General features: G+C 37.3%; 2 protein-coding genes across 2 annotated transcripts; both read right to left on the reverse strand.

Moving 5' to 3' along the window:
- Nucleotides 1–3775: 3775 nt before the first annotated feature.
- Nucleotides 3776–6515, reverse strand: LOC137732078 (trihelix transcription factor ASR3-like). Its single transcript, XM_068471375.1, has 3 exons — nt 5575–6515; nt 4912–4971; nt 3776–4307 (listed from the first exon to the last, which is right to left on the reverse strand). The coding sequence occupies exons 1-3, from the start codon at nt 6263–6265 to the stop codon at nt 4021–4023; spliced, it is 1038 nt and encodes a 345-aa protein (XP_068327476.1). The 5' UTR covers nt 6266–6515; the 3' UTR covers nt 3776–4020.
- A 4999-nt stretch (nt 6516–11514) lies between these two features.
- On the reverse strand, nt 11515–16788 carry LOC137732982 (histone-lysine N-methyltransferase, H3 lysine-9 specific SUVH4-like). Its single transcript, XM_068472210.1, has 17 exons — nt 16709–16788; nt 16222–16616; nt 15749–15778; nt 15440–15538; nt 15268–15324; nt 14725–14779; nt 14453–14559; nt 14169–14348; nt 13848–13946; nt 13610–13708; nt 13440–13489; nt 13259–13347; nt 13000–13159; nt 12772–12877; nt 12506–12688; nt 12140–12373; nt 11515–12047 (listed from the first exon to the last, which is right to left on the reverse strand). Exons 2-17 carry the CDS (start codon nt 16588–16590, stop codon nt 11934–11936), a joined length of 2031 nt encoding a protein of 676 aa, XP_068328311.1. The 5' UTR covers nt 16591–16616; nt 16709–16788; the 3' UTR covers nt 11515–11933.
- Between the last annotated feature and the right edge of the window lie 2879 nt (nt 16789–19667).

Genomic DNA, 19667 nt, shown 5'->3' on the forward strand with positions numbered 1-19667 from the left:
CATTAATTAAAATGGGACTCTACCATTGGAAGTACAAGCGTGGTATAGATTCCTGAAGGAATATCCGAATATGGTTCAATTTTTTTCAGACTAGTTCTTCCTTTATCATTGAGCATGGTTTTTCCATACAGGATTCAAATTGTCTCAATGTGGAGAAGCACTTGCTGGAGATGGTGAAGTATTTTGCTTTTCATTTTTTCACAGTAGTGGATGGCATTTTTTTCTTAAAAAGGAAGAAAGTAAAGTAAAGAATGTGACTATTTATGTGCCTTTTTTCTTCACTTTTTGACCATTTGCATTTCTTTTTTTGCATTATTTATTAAAATATATATATATTTAATTTTATAGGTACACATTCACTTTCTGAATAAAAATTATCGTCCACTCCAAATGGAGCTCTGCATTTATCATCTAGCATTACAAAGATTCCTGTAATAATATTAATATTGTAAAATAAATTACCAATTAACTCAGTAAATAATTGTAAAATAAGTTTACCACTTTGTACGGGCCAGACACAAAACACTTGAAGTTTAGCCAAACCATGTGATGGATTAGGGAATCTTTAATTCGTACCATGCATAGTTGCATACCTAAGCAGAAAGCTGCCTATGAGGTACAAGTGTCGTAGCCTTCTAGGCATGTAGGGGACTAATCATCAATCAAATTATACAAACAAATTGTTCAAAGTGAATTGCACGTTGGAAATTTCAGAGATTTTGTACGAGTGCTTATAAGTTACGGAATCTCAACATTCTTAGTCATGGTATGTAAATATGGTATCATTTTTGTAAAGTTCAATGGTCGTACGTACTTTACTTTTCTCAATTTATATATACAAGACTATTCATAAAAGTTTCTCGTTACCTGTGTAGCATGATATTAGACTATTTTTTCCAATTCTAGTGTAGAAATGTAGTAGTTTAATTAATGAAATAAGTTTATCCAATTATAGTTTAGGAACGGATCACTGACAGCATCTTTTTTTTGTACACCTTTTTTATGGGACTTACTTCTAATGTATTTTAACGATCTGAACAGTCTACCTAAAATATTCCTTAAAGATTATGTCTACCGAAAAATCACCTAAATCTGAAACTATACGACCAATCTGAACTATCTACAAAAACTTGTGTAAAAAAAGTGGTGTCACAAATCCGCGCTCCCTTTAATTTTGTATCACTCAATGCAATTTTCCAATTTCCATTAGTTGTTTCTCGTACAAACAACATTGAGCATAAAAGATTTGAATGAAAGACTTTAGATATAAAAATAAATTATTAACCAGTTGAACTACAAGTCTCTTACTCTCCCGTTTTTGTTTTTTTTGTTTTTTTACCACAATACTCTTCCGTCTTTAGTTGCATGCAAAATCGGCATCGACTTTAGTTGCATGCAAAATTGGCATCGACTTTAGTTGCATGCAAAATTTGGCCGGACAACAAAAGAAGATATGTATACATACTGCAACGATGGATAAAAAAATCTTGTTTTGGTTGGAACTCCTGGGAGGAGGATCCAGGATTGAAATTTAAACAGGTGTGGTGCATTATGCGACAACCAAGATTGCTGAGGAATGAGAGAAAAAAGAAGGGAGGAGGAAGAAAAATAAGGAAAAGAAAAAGGTAAAGCACCGACAGATAAGGACATGGCCTACGGAGGAGGAGCTAAAGTGAAACATGTTGTGCTTTTTTTTGCTCTTGTATATGAAAAGAATATGATCAACAAGTTGCTTTCAATCCTTAAACTATTAATCCCCGCTTAATCAGGCTCTAATATTTCGATTCGCTGCTTCCTATCTTTTTTGAGATGATTAAATATTTGTTTTTGGTTTTACCTACCTTAAACGAGTTGTTATTATTAAACACCAAATAAAGTAAAGTTGTTGAAGAGGATATACTACCAAATTTAACTAGAGTAGACTCAAATATAATCTAAACTTGGACCCGAATAAACCCACATGAACCCCAACACAACCGAAACACGAATTATTAATGTTGCTTAGGGTCAGGTTGACCATCTAACTCGCCCAACCAAATCGAGTTGCACCCCTAACGACACCATATCAGAAGTCCGTCATTTAGTATAAATAAATAAATAACTGGTCATTCAGTATAAATAAATAAATGACTGGTCATTCAACATCCTTTTTTTCGTCTAGAAGAAGTGATGTGGCTTCAATGCTCTACAAGTATTTTAACTGTTAGATTTTATTTGTACATCTATTAAGATTTTCAATTTTCAATTTCACTCGTATTATCCAATGCTATTTAAGTATCAAACAAATTTTCGAAACTAACGAGGAAGAAATGGGCAAATGAATTTGTTTGAGCCCCATTAATATTTGACCCTATTCACTAAGGGTATGGGGTCCTAAAGAATCCCAACACTTGTCGTTCGTAGACAATAGGTAGAGCAAGAGCTAGGCCCATCCGAAGTCTATTTCATATCTCATCAAGAAAACAACGAGGGCTCACCTTATATATTTTTTGTTTTGGGACAATTTCAGAGACCAAACCAATGAGTCTCATTGTCGTTATTCAGTTTTGGCACAAGAGCCTATTTGCAAAACTCCAAAACCAAAACCCTAGCTAGGGCTTGGTAAAGGTGTTGGAGGTCGTATTCTCCTTCCCCATTTCATTAGGTTTTCCAAATTTTGTCAACATAATGCACCAAAATGTTAACCATAAACCAATAATTGTGCATAAAATAGTTAGATAGGTGACATCTAAATTTGACATTAATGTACATGATTTGTGTAAAAATATTGTCCCGCTAAACCAATAATGGTGCACAGAAATAGCTTGAATTTTATTCTGCAATTTTTTTGAATTGAAATTAGAATCTTGATTTCGATCTAATCCATCCAGAAATCAAGCTTCCTCACGGAGAGTAATTTACGAATGGATTCACCGCCATTTTAGCGTTCCAATTTAATAATGAGTCGGACGTTAAGATACGTTGCAGTGAACTTGCTTGATCTAACTCCAGTTACCCATATTGATCTAAATCCAGCTAGCCATAAGTGGGACCCACTGATTGTGTGTATTAATTTCAAAGGGTAGTGTTACTCACGCAAATCTTTTTACCTCCCAAACACTCGTGAATTTTTGTCAATTTATTCAGTTCATTTGATCCGATTAAAATCGAGAGGAGTGAGTGAGAACTGAGAAGTAACCCATTTTAAATATTCAGCCCATTTGATGAACCAGGTTTACATATACCCCAATCTCACACATCCGGCCCAAACCACAACAGACTAGGAAACTAAAAACAAAGAATTTCACAAGGCATCCCAGTCGGTTTTGCAGCTGTTGAAGTCCAAAGTGATGTCAATGCAGTCGAGGAAGAAGGGTCGCAACCAAGTGCAGTAGTTGCATGTGCCTGTGCACAGAAATCCGGTCGGAACTATCGGAAAAAACCAGTATCTGATTGAGTCTGATTGTTGATGTTCTGGAATTTTTGTTCTCTCGTGCTTGAAACCACGCAATCATGTAGAGGCTTTGGGGAGTGATGGGTTATCTGACAAGAGTGTTATCACTGCATTGGTGTGTATATGGTGCGAATCTAAATGTCCTCGTGGTAACTTCGTTACTAATTTCAGTTCAAATCGAACCTCACATCAACCCAATTAAAAATGTTTGGATGCCGTTTACAAATGCAAGTGATGCGCACGTATTGAGATTGGTAACGGGCGGAATTTAACCCCAAGGGGCATTTATATGAAAGAAAAACATTAAACATTGTGCTAACTCCTGTGAAATTTTGTAAACCCTTGTGTGTATGGAACCTATAAAATATAAATGGGGAATATATGCCACAAAGGTGACACACCGAAAAGAAAAATACGAGAATTAAAAAAATTGAAAAATAAAATGAGGAATGACAGGTGTAAATACTCTACTGGACGCTGCCATCCCAAGATATAAAATGATCAAATTTTAATCCACCAATTTCTCAGCCTCCGCTAACATCTATGGGGTTCTTGAAGAGGACTCTCTATATACACTGACTTCTGTGCTACAATTTCTCAGCGATTCGCATGAATGCATCTGCAAGCTTGTTAAGAACGGCAACCAAGTTGTCGGAATGCTCTTTCCTCTGCTCCCGGTCGAGTTGAGAATGGGAGTTTTGAGCATGGAGGTAGTCAGCCAGCATTTTGCCGTTCCTTTCCATGACATCAATCAACTGGTTCTCCAGAGTGGATCCTTCCTCGTCTCCTTCCATTGCAAAACGCTTCCGCTTCCGGTCTTGAGAGGTAGATCCAACCTCTGGGATCGAAGCTGGCTGTTTTGGGCCTGCTGCACCTGTAGACAATAGTATTCAGCGTTCAGTGACCACATAGAGGTGGTAATCTACAAATTGCCCTATCATTTGGCCGAAATATGTTGAACATGTGAATTGCAACAGAGAAATTGGTCTTGCTTAAACTTTGATCTGTTTCCTCTTAAAGATGCATTAAACCAAGTCCATGTTTGACTAATCGCCTCAACTAAATTCAAAAGAAGCGATAAACTGTATCCCAGCATCATAAGCTAACAGGTTCTTGGTGGTAAGCTTAAAGGAGAACATACAAAGAACAAAAGTAAAAGAAAACCTTTGAAGCAGATGAACACAGAGCAAAACGGCAAAACATGTACATTATATCTCGGAATTAATCCAAAGAGGATGTTTGTGCATTCATTCATAACTGTATTTACGGGGAAGCTGGACAAGGCATGAAAAGAAAAGAAAATTCATACTCCATCGACAAAACTAACAAAATTTTCGAAGTTGCTTCAGTCTGATGAGAAGGTTCATCAATTTTCAACCTGGTAAGTTTCATAACAGCTAATGCCCAATACGATGTTTTGTTTGTGGCTCAAGTATTAGTTTATTTTTCGTGGGAAGGGTTGAGGCAGACAGAATTACCTTGTCCTTGATGTGCTTGAGGTTCTTGATGTCCTTGTGGTGTTGGTTTGTACACCTTCTCTGTTAACAATTACATCCAACAAAACAACATTTGAAATTTCAGTAATGCTGTCTACCTAAAACCCCAAATAATTCTCAAGACCCGAAAGCATTCATAATCTTTGATTATTTTTCACCCCACCCCCACCCCCACCCCCACCTCCACCCCCACCACAAATTATATCTAACTTTTAAGCATATCAGACACAATGGACCTGCTTCAACCACTAAATTTTCCATCACCCATCACTCACTCCCAAAATCATTCTTTTTTTCAACCCACAATGCAAAGGTAGTAACTTTCGCACTCCCGTTTTCTCCTTTTGCACTCGTCCCCATTTTCATCTTTCTCGATTCGCCTTTGATTTCTTCAATCTAAAGGCTACAAAACACAAGTCGAGTGCATGGAAGAAAGAGGGAGTTCGAAAATCACTTCGCTGTTTGAAAAAAAAAAAAAAAAAAAAAAAAAAAAAAAAAAAATCAAACCAATTACAAACACCAATAAGACATTCATCAAAACCCAACTCAAATGCAGCCAAATTTGGTACCAAATTTTGAAGCTTCCACCCCAAAAATCAAATCTTTTTATCCAAAAGGAGTCAACTGTATTTGATTCGAATATACCTGATATTGGCAAGGGAGCTGAAATTCCCGGACCCTCCTTGAACCGGACTTCCTTTTCGGGGCTCCGACCAGACTCGTCATCCGAAAACAACCCCTCCTCAGTCGGCCTCTGTATACTATCGAACAAGTTCTCAGCCTCCTCCGCCGTCCCCTCCTCCTTCACCTCCTCGGACTCCACCCGGTTCGGACCCGGCAAAGCCAGCGTAACCGGAGTACCTGGAACCGCCTCCATTATATCGTAAACTTCCTTATCGAAAAACCCCGGCAGCTTCCTCTCTCTCCTCAGGTCGTTCCTCATCACCCAATACGACTCCGTTTCGTCCTTCCTCTGCGCCTCCCACTCCCTTATCTTCTTGAAGTCCCCCGCCAAATTGCTCCACCGCTTCCGGCACTGGACCGGCTCCCGGTTCACCCCGTGCTTCTTGCAATAGTTCGACACCGCCGCCCATTTGGGCTCCAACTGACCCGACCCGAAGTCCGACCTCGGTGCCCGCACCCCGCCCCGGCCCTCCGCGTACCGCTTACCGTTTATCAGCACGAGAATCTCCTGCCGCGTCCAGCGTGGCAGCCTCGGCGCCTTGCTGGAGTCATCAACACCGGTGTCGGCTGACGTGGGGTTGCGGGCGTCAACGCCGTTACTGTCGCCGTCAACGGGGATCAGGGTTACCTGCTGCACCGAGGCCATGACCATAAATAACAAAAACGGAAGAAAAATAAGAGAAAAATATTTGAAACGCACGTGCCACAATGGCGATTTACGTTGAAAGTAAACGGCGTTTTTCGGAGGCAAAAGGTCCCCCCTAAACGGCGTTTAGAGAGTAGAGGGGGTCACCTTGCTCTTATCTCTCTATACCTAAAACAATTAGGGAGGAGAGGAGAGAGAGAGAGAGAGAGAGAGAGGGAGAGAGAGGCAAGGGAGGAGAGAGAGAGAGGTTTAGAGGGCTTTTGGGTTGGGATTATTATGGGAGAGTGGTGGGGTTTATCTTATTATCTCTATGTTTTTATCGCTAAATATACAGATTAATTTGTGAAATCTCGATTAATCAATGGGGGATTTATTTTCATCTTTTAACTTGTTACCATATCAAGGGTTAATTAACTTTAATTATCTTTTTTTTTATCCAATTAGCTTTAATTATCTGTCTTGGAATCTCTAAGGGCACTCACTCTAGGCATTACAACCACTCTAATCTCCTATTTGCATTATGTCATTTTCTTCTGTGTAAAATATGGTCCATAAAACGCCTTCTTTTTTGGGGCACCTTTATCCTATTGTTTCTCTTTTTTAATTTTGTTTTATTGCCTTTTCTTTTATTTAATTTGTCCTACTAAACTATTTAATATTTTTGGGTATGTTTCTTAAACTTTTGGTCAATGGTTTTAGAGAAGTGTTATTGGCACTTCAAAATTCTCATTCTACACTCCTCACAAGTGTATTTTTCTTTCTGAATATAAAAAATTTGGAATGTAGAATGAAAACTTTGGAGTGCCAATAATAATTCCCTGATTTTATTTTAAAACAAAAATCATGGGATTTTGATTTGGAGAGGTGAAATATATTTTTGTTTTTGACAAAGGATAGATATGTATATCAAATTATGCAGTGAGGATTCAAATACGGACCTCGCATGCAAGGGTGAAAGTTCTTTATCAACTGACTACAAGCCACTTGCGAGAGGTGAAATATATCTAATTAAATGACAAACGCGCATTTTGCTTAATCTTGTCGTAACCATTTAGTATTATGGTCTGGTGGTATTCTTCTTTACTTGTAAGTGAGAGGTCTTATGTTCGATTCTCGCTAAAGATGAATTTGAACCACATTATTGCTAACACATTGTGAGGCTAAACCTACCCCTTAGTATAGATAATATTGTTTGTTAAAAAAAAAAAAAAGTAGAAGCTAAAAAAATGTGAAAATCAGCACCATATATGTGTTAAATTATTATTTTTTTTGTTAAATATGTGTTAAATTTTATTGACACATTAACATTCTGCGATTTATCATCTTAGCGCCAAAAATCTCTCCTATATAAATATCTATATAATAAAGGGGCTTTTAGATGCAAGTCCAAAAATGTAGAGTGTTTTTAGGAGTGAGTCCAGTTATCTAATTATAGGGGAAACTATAATAAATAGGTATTTTGGGCTACAATTATAAAGAAATTGTTTATTGACAATTCCAAGGTTTGGGATATAGATGCTAAGAAAGGTGATAAGGGCATCCTACCCTACCACTTAACTAAAATTTTCCCCACCTCTCCTTTCGTTCTCAACCTCTATTAGACTCTTATCCCATTTAATCATTTTCCCTAATCTTTAGTTAATCGCTAATGCTTATGATAATGGACGGCCCCTCCAATATTAAAGCCACTTTTTTTTGGTCGACGAAAGTTTTGGGGGACGGGAGGATACACTATCATATTTCAGGATTAAGGCATACCATAAGTTCCTTTGAGGACTTACAAAGAGGGACTTACAAAGAGGGTCGTAACTCTTTTTTTTTTTTTTTTAAGATCGCCTATCAAGAGAGATTGTTGGCAATAAGACTCAAATCTGGGCCGTCGTCTAATAAAGAGAACAATCTTTACCAACTCAATCAATCTTAGTCGGCTAAAGTCACTTTTATTTTTATTATACGAAGTTTGGACAAACAAAATTATTGAGGGTAGGCCACTAACGACTGCCCCATCCTACTACTAAAACATGCATCACACTCCCAAATCACTCCTCTCTCTCCTTAATCAAGTTATTTTAGCTAATAATAATCTAGGATTAGTAAATAATCATATTATTGAAAAACATACTATATTTATATTTTTTTAATTATCTTATAGGGTTTGTGAGTAGAGAGAGAGGGTGAGGAGGGTCATATTCTGCTTGTGATGTACCGGGGACAAAGGGTGATCCCTATTTGCCAAGGCTTGCCAATTTATGGTACTATTCTCTTTGCACGCCTATGGCCGCACTTGCATAGACTCATTGCTAGTTACCACATTTACTTCATAATTAGGTCGCTCTCACGGTAAATTTCCATATTATTCCATGATATTCTCTTCTTTGCCCTCAATCATATTCTTTTTTCCTTAAAAAAAAGGATGCTACTGGTGGCTTCATCACGGCAGTCCATTTTTTCAGAAGTCACAAAAACTCATATAGGCATTTCAGCTTCTTCCTATACACTATCTTGTAATTCACCAACTCCAGAAATTAACCACAGAATGTGCCGTGTGGAAAATCCTAAAGTGATTGTAACACATTTGCACGTGCTACAACGTGAGTAGGAACGAATTTTGTATTTCAACCACAGCACAACAAAAAAATATCGTAATTGATTATTTTAGGGTAATACAAAATTGGAAAATAAACTAACTACGCTACTAGGCCAACTTAATTTCGACACGCCAAGCAAAGCTTGCCTATGTTTTCATTTCTTCTTTCTTCTATTTTTGTTTTCTGGCGGTTGGTTCGAAGGAGTTGCTGACTGTGTGCAGGTGGTGCCTATGGAGGAGATGATCGGTGATGGACGGAGGATCGAGTGGCTGGCTAATTCTCGAATCGGCGGTGGAGAACACAATGGATGGTTCTCGGTTGTTCGTTTTTGTTTGGACTTCAATATTGTTGGGCTCATTTTCTGTGTTTTCTCTGTTTTTAGGCCCGTTTTTTGTTTGTTTCTAGGAATAAATTAGGCATTTGTTTGATTTGTAAGTGTGTGTTTTAATAAAAGTTCCTCGTTGTCGATCCTTTTGGATCCCACTTACAAAAAAAAAAAAAAAAACAAACAAAAAAAATGAGAAGGAAGGGCATGGCTTTGGTTACTTTAACACCATGCATGCATGCCAAATGAGTACGTAGTGTGAGAATTGTGTCAATTAATTACATCACCCAATGTCCAAAAAGCTGACATGAAAGTTGGGATTTTACCATAAGAACAAATGATAATACGAGGAGAAATTCAACTTATTTATAAATTCATGAAATGTCCATCCTCTTATCAGTGTGAGTTTCATTCTCAACACGCTCTCTCACGTATGACAAATTTTCAAGCCTAACACGTGGACAACACAAATGGTGTACCGTAGATCAAGTGTGGTCGTTGGTCTTCAAATGTGAGCCAATAACCATGGATAAAGTTAAGACTCCACTATAAAACCAATTGGTAATATAGAGGATAACATAACTTACTTATAAGCTCATACAAGATCTCTTATCTCATCAATGTAAATTCATTCTCAACAGAAACTAATCACTAAATAATATGAAATTACTCTAAACTATACAATTTGGGAGTGTTATTTTATTTAGGGGGTGTATTCAATTGAGAATTTGACAGACTTTAATAGATTTTTATGAAGTTTAATTAATTTGTAGAGGTTCTATATAAAATTTTAATTCAATTCTCTCAAAATCTCATGGGGAAAGGTGATATTTGTGAATGTTTAAAATACACTACAAAATCTCTCAAATTCCCTCTAATTCCTCAACTTTCTCAAATTCTTTAAAATCAATTTCTAATTGAATACACCTGTAATGTTATAAACTTCTTTAAAATTATAATTGAATACACCCGAATTTATAAGGATTTTAATAAACTATCTTAAAATTATAATTGAATACACCTTGAATTTCAAAAAATTACTAAAAATTCTGATTGAATATCCCTATATTCATTAAAAGAATTAAAATCCCTTAAAATTCTAATTGAATACACCCCCCTTAGTATATAATTTCTCAAAAGTCTTTATGCAATTTACAAATAGCCAATTGGTGATAGAAAAAAAAGTGGCAAATGGTTTTGAAAACCTGGAAAGTATATATTATCAGCATTTGGTAACATGTCAAACCTCAATAGGATTCCATGACAGGCTCATCTGATCACTTTCAACGGTTTAATTGGTACACATTAGGTGGGTAATTAGACGTATTAAGTACACTTGTCGATTTCCTACACGCAGTTCACTATTTAATTGTGAAAATATTTGTTTGCAGAGCTGTTTAGCATGTTTTTGGAGGGACCCATGGAAGAAATATGAGCACGAGAGAATTAATTAAATCGATAATATCATAAAAATGGACTAACATTCCTTCTTTCTTGAGATTGAAGGGTTGGGTAAAATAGTTCATGTCTAAAAAAAGTATAACTTATTTCACAATTAATTAAGGGGCCGTTTGATATATGTTTATCAAGCGGTTTTAGTTTTAGATGCGTTATTCTTTATGACTCAAAAGGTTTTGGATAATTAACTTTTTCTAACGTGACAATTAATTTAAGTTGTTTAATTGTTAATACACGCAAGACTAAAGATTACCATGAGATAAATGAATATTTGATTCGGGTATTGATTTCCTCTTAACGCATTATCATGTGGATAGAAAACCTTATACACAATAATATATTATTGAACCGAGACAACACGTGACGGTAAAGTCATCTCATGTGGTCTCACTCATTTGTAAGGTTTTGTTTTATTTTTTCTGGGGACGTTAACCTCATTTTCACCAAGAGGTTGTCGGATTAAACGTGTGTCAACCTCATGTACACCTAAATTTAAAATTATTTTTCCATATATTAAAATAATTTAGGATATAATTTAGTCAAACCAATTAGCGTAAGATTGGTTATTCTTTTCTCTTACGGCATGATCACGTTTTTACTTTCTTTAATCACGCACTTGACCTCCCAGTCTAACCTACAGTTACCCTAAGTGGCAAACAAACTTTGACCCAAAAATAAAGTGACTAACAAACAAAGATTACCTATTCATATTATATATTAAAAAATAAATAAATAAAATTAGAGATGCATTTGATAGGTCAGGTTCTTGACGTTGTTCATACCATACAAAAAAAATAAAATAAAAGTGCTTATCAAACAATAATCCTTTCATTGACAAAATATTAATCATTAAATTAATCCTTTCAATAAACTTTTCTGTTCAGCACTCTGCAGTGACGTAATATAACCCTTAGGGCATCTCCAGTGGACAAGTTAAAGGTCAAAGCCAAAAAATTAACCTGATTTGTCCAAAAACTCATCTCCAACTGATGATTAAGTTATAATTCTATTAAACTCACCAACCTATATTCGGCCAAAGAGGCAACAGGCTGACCAAATGTAGCTATAATTCTAGGTGGAGCTATATTTAGCCTTTTTGTTGGAGATGACCTTTTATAACAAAAAATTGGACATTCAAATGATTTCATTGTACAACAAAAATGCATACATTGCAAAACCATCATTTAACCCCTTGCTTTTGCTTCCTGAGGTGGGGGAAGACAATCATTTAACCCTTTACTTTTGCTTCCTGAAGGTGGGGGAAAACCATCATTTAACCCTTTACTTTTGCTTCCTCCTCCTCCTAGTACAAACGCTTCCGACAGCCAACTGCACCGCAGTGACAAGCTAGCCGCTTAATTTTTCCATCAAGACCGACAACGCTGTCAAGCTCATAACCATAGTCATATGTAAGTTCCTGCACACGCAAACATTGAATCAACTCGTTATTCAATTATTCATGCCAAGCAATGTTGGACACATGAGTTTGGGAAGAAGATTATTTTTTACCTGCAAGGGAGGTATGTTATCTGCAGCGAACAACACGATTCTAGCGAGTCTAACATCACGATGAGAGCTCAAAACGCACTGTACGAAGAGGTTAGGCTCGCAACTATGATTGATGTATCTAGCAACGTTGCCATGAGAACCAGCATCTATGCAAAACTCAGGCTCACTTTCTGATAGCTTGCTGAATCCTGACTCCGCATCACTATTTGGAATGGTGACATCGCACATTCGCTTCTGCAAATGTACAGGCCAACGCATCAAGAACAAATTCACCGCATCTAATCCGAAAATGTAAATACGCAATGCACGAGTGACAAAAGAACATTCGGAGTTCAATTTTTCCATGTCAAACAGCTGGAATTCTACCTCTCTTGACCCAATCCCATGCATTGTATGCCAGCAATCAATTTCAAATATATATTCGTTCCCCAAGAGACCGTCAACTTCATCAGTCTTCCTAAGAACTCCGGTGTATTCACATACTGGTGCACCAGAAGGAATAAAGTCCCACGACCTAACACCCCAGCCTTTGTAATCTGTACGAAATACCTGTCCAATAAAATAGTAGATTTATGAATTTTGTAAAGTACCGTGTATCATAAAAGAAGCACTGGCAGTTGTAGCCTTTAGACCTCAAGTCGATGCTTTATTCCCCGCTGAGATGTACGGTTAACACAACCCGGTCCACAGCCGCAATTTGGACCACACTCAAACACAACAGCCTTTGCCTCAATTAATCTAACAGATAGAGAGAAACGGAGAGTTTCACCAACACAGCCTTTATACCAAAAATAAAAGGACCGGTGGATCTCAAACAAGATAGTCTTACAACAACACGTATGCCAGATTTCAAACCTTACCTTCCACCATCTTTACTTACGTAAGGAAAATCGTCGCCATTCACTCGAGCACAAGAGCAAGTCAGTGGATTAGTACAGTTTCCTTTGCAACTGCACCCATGAGCATTTGTTGGAATGTTCACATCTTTTTCAACTATAATAGAGTTTGTATATGTAAGGCCTGCAAGATTTAAAATTTTACCATGTCATTAGTAGTGGCATGGATAATGCCTACTGAACAGTACAAATAATCTGCTAAAAGTTAAGAAGTGTAGCTGACCTTCAGGCGCTACTGGAGGTTTATCGATGACATTGGTGGCTGGAATGCAAATATTTTCTTGACCATTACTGATATCCTTGCACACCAACCTAAATGTAACACGGTTCCTTGGGTTTACAATCGAAGGAACACAATTGGGAGAAAAACAGAACATTGAGGGAACAGCTTACTGATTTCATACCCAGGTAATTCTGCTTGAACTTTAGACCCTCGCGCACGAACAAAATTTACCTGAAAAACTAGGCACTTAAGCATTTCAAAAAGCTCTGCAAAATTTTCCCACAGTTTGTTCCCTCGTCATTAAATTGTATTTAGTTATCGGATTTCATGAAATGAAGAAGAAATGATAACCTGTTTACTGCACAAATTATCTTGCCCTGGAAGTCGCTTTAAACGATACTTGAACACGGTGAATCCAGCAACACCCTTATCTGCCCAATAATTGTTAACCTGCCGGAAAAAGAAAATAAGCGAAATATATTCATTTCAGCTAAATGTATTCCTTTTTCCATTTTTAACTATGTGTTACTTTATGCATTTGTAAAATATTAACCATAAGCAAAACAAAATACACATGAAAATGGCCAACCTTGTATAGTCCGTCATACGTATAAACTTTACTAGTATAACTATTGACGCAGTCATGTCCACGGACGACTCTAACAGGAATGCCCTGCTCCATATTATTCTGCAAGAAGATAAAACACAAACAATAAGTAAACACCACGTAGGAGAATGTCACACATCCAATGAGTGGGTATGTGAGATAAATGAATCCTTGGGTCATTGGCATCATATGCCGTTGGACAATTTTTATAAACTTCAACACAAACTGTTGCGTCTTGCATGAACATTTAAAGGAGACGACATCAGCAGATGCAGCACAAATATCAGTTTCAACACGACGCACCTTAAGAGCCAAATTACCCCGTTTCATAACTTGATCTGCAATTTGCTGTTTATTACCAAGCAAATCATTTCCACCTTGACCAGTATAAACAACCTCGTCTGAGTTATCAACATCATCTTCATATTGGCCAGAAACCACAACTGTTAAGGCAAACGGAAGTTCATAGCCTCGGAATTTCTCCTGCAATATCCAAGAGGCTAATAAGATCACAACCTTTGGTTCAAAATACTTCAACCTTACTGCGTCTAATTGCTTCAACCTTCCAATGAAAGTAGATTTGTTACCTTGCCTTTAGATTCTCCTACACAATCAATTCCACTTAACCAGTGTGAATGGAACCCTATGGCCACCATTTCAGCCCGAGAGTAAAATTGATGCCCAACAGCAATACCTGAGTCATTTATATTTACATTAAGCAAAGCATCTTTTGAAAAATGGTCCTCCTAATGATCAAGCATAAGAAACGAGCCAACGTTCTCTCGATGTACCCAAATAAAACAAGATAGCACTAAAAAGGTTAACATGTGATTCAACCGGCAAAGCAATAACAACGAACCCGGAAGATGACCAATTTTCTTTTCAGGGAATAAAATTTGATTCTTCTTCAGCATCTGTCATAATCAAAACGACAAAACCCAAAAAAAGGCACAAAAAATCATCACAGTTAGCATAAAAATAGAGGGGTTAAAACCTTAAAATGCCAGGTTACTATATGTTTCTGAAAGGATATAACACGTGGTTACTACAAAAAATATACTAGTTCAATTATATCAAAGGGCAGACAACCAGACATTATGATAATTCTGATGCTTATGAGGGTATACACAAATAAAAAAACAGATGTAAGTGTTCACTTGAATGCCAGAAGAAAAAGGTTTCCTCACAATTTATAAACTAATTATGAAAAGGAATTCTTAGTACTGTCTACAATAATGAATTACAACAGGACATAAAATATAAGTCTGATAAACAGCTTCACCATTCTCTGAAGCCGCAAAAAAGGAATTGGAAATTAACTCTAGAATACATTCATAACTTCTGGTTTTAAATTTCATAGAAATACTACGTGTATCAGACCTACATGTAGCACAGAACTCACCTCAGAAAGTGCCTTCAGATCAGGTCTCTTGGATTGCTTCTTAGGTTCATCATCCTTCTGCAACAGATTTTTACATATGGTAGTGTGATCAGTGGTGTCTAACTCCTACACTTGATAGATAATAATCGTGTTCCGAATCTACATATAGGACCTAAATTAACTCATAAACTACCTTCTTATCAGATTCCTTGGAAGGACTCGTCGAAGGCCCCTTGGGAGGTTTTTTGGAAGGACTCTTCACAGGACTCCCATTTTGCAAATGTTTGTCAAACTAAAATAAATAAAAATCACAAACACGATCTCCAACTATCCTTTTTTTTCCTTCATAGAAAATGATAATAAAAATCGAAGGGAACGTTCAAGCATCCAAGACATGCTATAAGGTTCATACAACTTATTTTCTCTTGACCCTCGCTATCATTACCGCTTACATGCATAAGTTATTCCTTCTCTCTACAATAATATGGGAAAAGATACTAACCTCAGGCCTACGGCATCTTTTCTCCTCTTCCTGCGGAAAAGCAACAAACTTGTGGAAGTACTTGCAGAGAACTTGCATTTGTCAATTTTCAAAAAATAAGACCCAAATAAAATCCCTTATAAAGAGTAGATTTTCAACGAGTCCACCTTTTAAATTGCATATAACCATCGTCAAAACCCATCACAGTATAATATCACAATAAAAATCAAGAGCCTAGAATCCCTCGAAACAGGGCACAAAACAGTGCTCTAATGATTTCTCCTTGAGCTTAAAACCATATAAATATCAACCTGATTCAAACAAGTTGCTTAACCGAAAAATCGCAAATGCAGATGTGGGTTAGGCTAGTTGGGGAGAGCTGCGTGCTGGCCCCCTTGCACCCAAGTTCAAATCCCCATACCAGTGAATCAATTAATTTGCAATATCGTCTTGTCAACTCAAATGACATTGAACACATGTGATGAAATCCATACCTGAACATAGTGAAGGTAATGCAAATTGAAAACTCGGAGTGTCTCCCTCACGCGAGCAGTGTAGCTCACTCCGTTCTCATCAGTCAAAGGCAAATCAGCACCGGTATACCAACTCCAATCCACACAATCCTTGCCCTCGCCGCTCTCCAGTATCACTTTTCCCTTGCTCGGTTCTGCTTCGGGCTTAGAACTCTGCGCCGGCGGTTTGGGGGGTTTCGCAACCTTGGTCCTCTTGGTCCTGACTGCGTCGTTCTCGGACTCATCTGCCGTCCGTTTCGGACTCCCGTAAAATGGCCGCTTCTCCGCCGGAACGTTCTGCAGCCGAGGGCTAACCCTGCGATGAGCGGCGGAATTGTTCAGTTCACCCATCGATTTGCTCTTTCCACCACCAAAATCTGCAACAAAACATACAGAAAATAGTGAATAAATAATTAGGAATCAAGATTTCGAGGAGAAAGGAGAGTGAGATCGACGGCGAGAATCGCACCGATTGGACGACGGAGGGATTTGGAGCGGAGCGATAAACTCGGGGAAGACAGAGAATTCGGAGAGAATGAGAATACTCGGGGTTCGAGATGTCGCTAGGGTTTTGAAAATAAAGAGACGTTGTCGGAGTACGGACCGAAAGTGGGGAAGTTTAAAATATCGATACAGGCGGGAAACTGGACAGGTTCAGAGTAATTAGAGATGTAATTGAACCGCCAATTCTGAAATTAAGGCTGGAAACGACCGGTCGTTTTATTTAAGAGACTAGTCCAACTAGGCAAAAATGATCGTTTTAGATAAGTCCACCGTGAGATTAGTTCGCGTTTGGTACGAGGGACGGGACAGAACGGAGTGGGACAAAGACGTTCTGTTTCATATTTGGTGCACCTAAAACTAGTGAAACACGCTCTTCCACAAGACAAGTTTTGGATGATTTTTCACTCCGCCTCACTCCCTGGAACTTTGTTCCACGTCGGTGGGACACAAATTTATAACATTTTAAGACAAAAATACCCCTTGTCTTTTTCAAAATTTACATCATCTAAATCATACAACAAACCCTAAAACTATCTTCTCTTCTTCTCAGCCGCTATGAACCTCTTCACCTCTACATCTCCCTTTCGCAACCTTCCTCCTCATCCTCTTCCGTGTAGCATCTTCAGCTTTACATCTTCGTTCCAGGTTCGATCTGTTTTTGTGTAGCCTCTTGGTCTCTCTTTCTTTGTAAAATAAAAAAATTGCTTCTAGGATGTCCTAATTTTGATGTAAATTTGAAGTGGCATTATTATTCTTTTCTGATTTGCTTGTTTTGATTTTATTAACACCCAGTTAATATGCAAAACATTTGTAATTCCCACTACTTGTTTTGGTCTGCTTTGGTTGGTTTGATCTGCATTGGTCCTTGCATATTATTCAAAACATTTGTAATTTCCACTACATGTTGCTCGACTTTATCCTTCCATGTCATTAATTCCTCAAAATTGTCCTGTAGAAAAGAAAAGAAGATGAAATTTCATCAGAACCAAACTACCGTAAACATACATGACGGAACACATACTTCTTGTCCAATAGTAGATGGATTTTGCAAAACATGACAGAACAATTTACTGGGACTTCCATTTTATATACTTGCATACCCTTCCAAGAACCTTAAATCGCTTTCGAGCTTTGCTCAAATTGAGCTTTCCATTTTGCCAAATCCTTGAGCCTCTCTTGATTCTGCTAAATTTCTTTGTATTTTGTAGTGCTTCGATTTCTTTGTATTCTTTTTTGATTTGCTTGTTTCGATTTCTTTGTATTTAGTGCTTCGATCTGCCCAATACTACATCTGCAACCAAAGATCCGCCTCTATTTATTTGCCTCCACTCCCCCTATTGAGCAGTATTGCATTTAGACGTATCTTTATCTGGATTCATTTTTTCAGTGTTCAAGTTTCAATTTTTATGTGCTGAAATCTATAAATCTGGTGTCTTGGGGTTCTGTTGGATTGGATTGGGTTACATGTTTTGGATTTTCCTCTGTTGGATTGTGTTCTGTGTTATTTTTTAAAAAACCAAATTAAATTGCTTCTATGTTCAAGAACCACTCCCAACATATCTTGAATATGGACACAAACAAATGCATCTTTCGAATACCTCACTCAACCTTAAGGAGTAAAACTCTTATCATTAATTTTACCAAGTCCAAGTATCTAAAATTAAATAGGTTCTGGTACTATTTATGGAAAAAAAAAATTCCCCACTCAATTTGAAGGAGCCAAACTCTTATCGTAGAATTCTACCAAACCTTAATATCTACAATTAAATAGGTTATATTACCAAAAATAAATAAAAATTGTTTCTGGAAGTATTTATGGAAAAAAAAATCTTCACTTTGCAGCATCTTTTTGTTTGCATTTATTTTTAATGACCTTGGTTTTTACAAGACTGAAGTGCATTCATATAGCATTAGTCGAATCCTCAAATGGTAGCACTCTCAGATTTTCAGTGCATGCCAAAGTTGATGCGCCACTTTAAGAATTGCAATTAGGATATGATGCTCCACTTTGTTTTACCATTTAATCATACGCTTGTAATTGAATCATGCGTATGTTGATGCTCCACTCATTCATGTGTTGTTTTTTTGGCATATAAAGGTATGGATGAATATGAGACTCAATTCTTTGTTCTTTTGAACGTTTGGATTATAATGGCACAAGTCTTTACTATGAATGCATAATTGCTGAGGTATAGACAGCAACAAAGGAGACAACAGGAAATAGCTAGTTTAGAGCAGAGGGCATGTGTTAGACTTCATGTTAGGAGAGAGGAAATAAATCGTATCACGCGATTGAGTGATACTAATTGTTTGTGGGAGCTACGAATGGATAGGAATGCATTTGCAGTTTGATGTGATTTACTACAAACTCGTGGTGGATTGGTAGATGATGATCATGTTACGATAGAGGAGCAAGTAGCTACTTTTGTTAACATATTGGCCCACCACAGTAAAAATAGGTCAATGCAAGTTAGATTCATTAGGTATGGTGAAACTATTAGTCGGTATGTCTGAAGAGTATTGTGTGCATTGCTTAGTTTCCAAGATGTGTTGTTTGCAAAACCAACCCATATCTCAGAGGATTGCACGGAATCAAGATGGAAATGTTTTAAGGTAAACATCACAGTAAAATCATTAATAACATAATTATTGTAGTTGCTAATTAATATAAGTTTTTCTTTTGTCTAGGTTGCTTAGGAGCGCTAGATGGAACATACATAGGGTCACCGTGCCAGATGTCGATGGACCAAAATATAGAATAAGGAATGGTCATATAGCAACTAATGTGTTAGGCGTATGCACACACAACCTCAGATTCGTATATGTGTTATCCGGTTGGAAAGGATCAACTACTGATTCGAGAGTTCTTGTTGACGTTGTTACTAGAGCTAATGGCCTCAAGGTCCCAACTGATAAAATAGACA

The sequence above is a fragment of the Pyrus communis genome, chromosome 4 (genome assembly GCF_963583255.1).
Source record: "Pyrus communis chromosome 4, drPyrComm1.1, whole genome shotgun sequence".
NCBI classification, from domain to species: Eukaryota; Viridiplantae; Streptophyta; class Magnoliopsida; order Rosales; family Rosaceae; genus Pyrus; species Pyrus communis.

What these genes read in the sequence shown, in the direction of transcription:
- LOC137732078 (XM_068471375.1), bottom strand. Translation starts at nt 6,265, where the DNA reads ATGGTCATGGCCTCGGTGCAGCAGGTAACCCTGATCCCCGTTGACGGC. An exon ending in AGCTCCCTTGCCAATATCAG is followed by an intron (nt 4,972 to 5,574) that starts GTATATTCGAAT and finishes AATTGTTAACAG; the next exon opens with AGAAGGTGTACAAACCAACA. An exon ending in TCAAGCACATCAAGGACAAG is followed by an intron (nt 4,308 to 4,911) that starts GTAATTCTGTCT and finishes TATTGTCTACAG; the next exon opens with GTGCAGCAGGCCCAAAACAG.
- LOC137732982 (XM_068472210.1), bottom strand. Translation starts at nt 16,590, where the DNA reads ATGGGTGAACTGAACAATTCCGCCGCTCATCGCAGGGTTAGCCCTCGG. An exon ending in ATTACCTTCACTATGTTCAG is followed by an intron (nt 15,779 to 16,221) that starts GTATGGATTTCA and finishes GCTTTTCCGCAG; the next exon opens with GAAGAGGAGAAAAGATGCCG. An exon ending in CCAAGGAATCTGATAAGAAG is followed by an intron (nt 15,325 to 15,439) that starts GTAGTTTATGAG and finishes AATCTGTTGCAG; the next exon opens with AAGGATGATGAACCTAAGAA.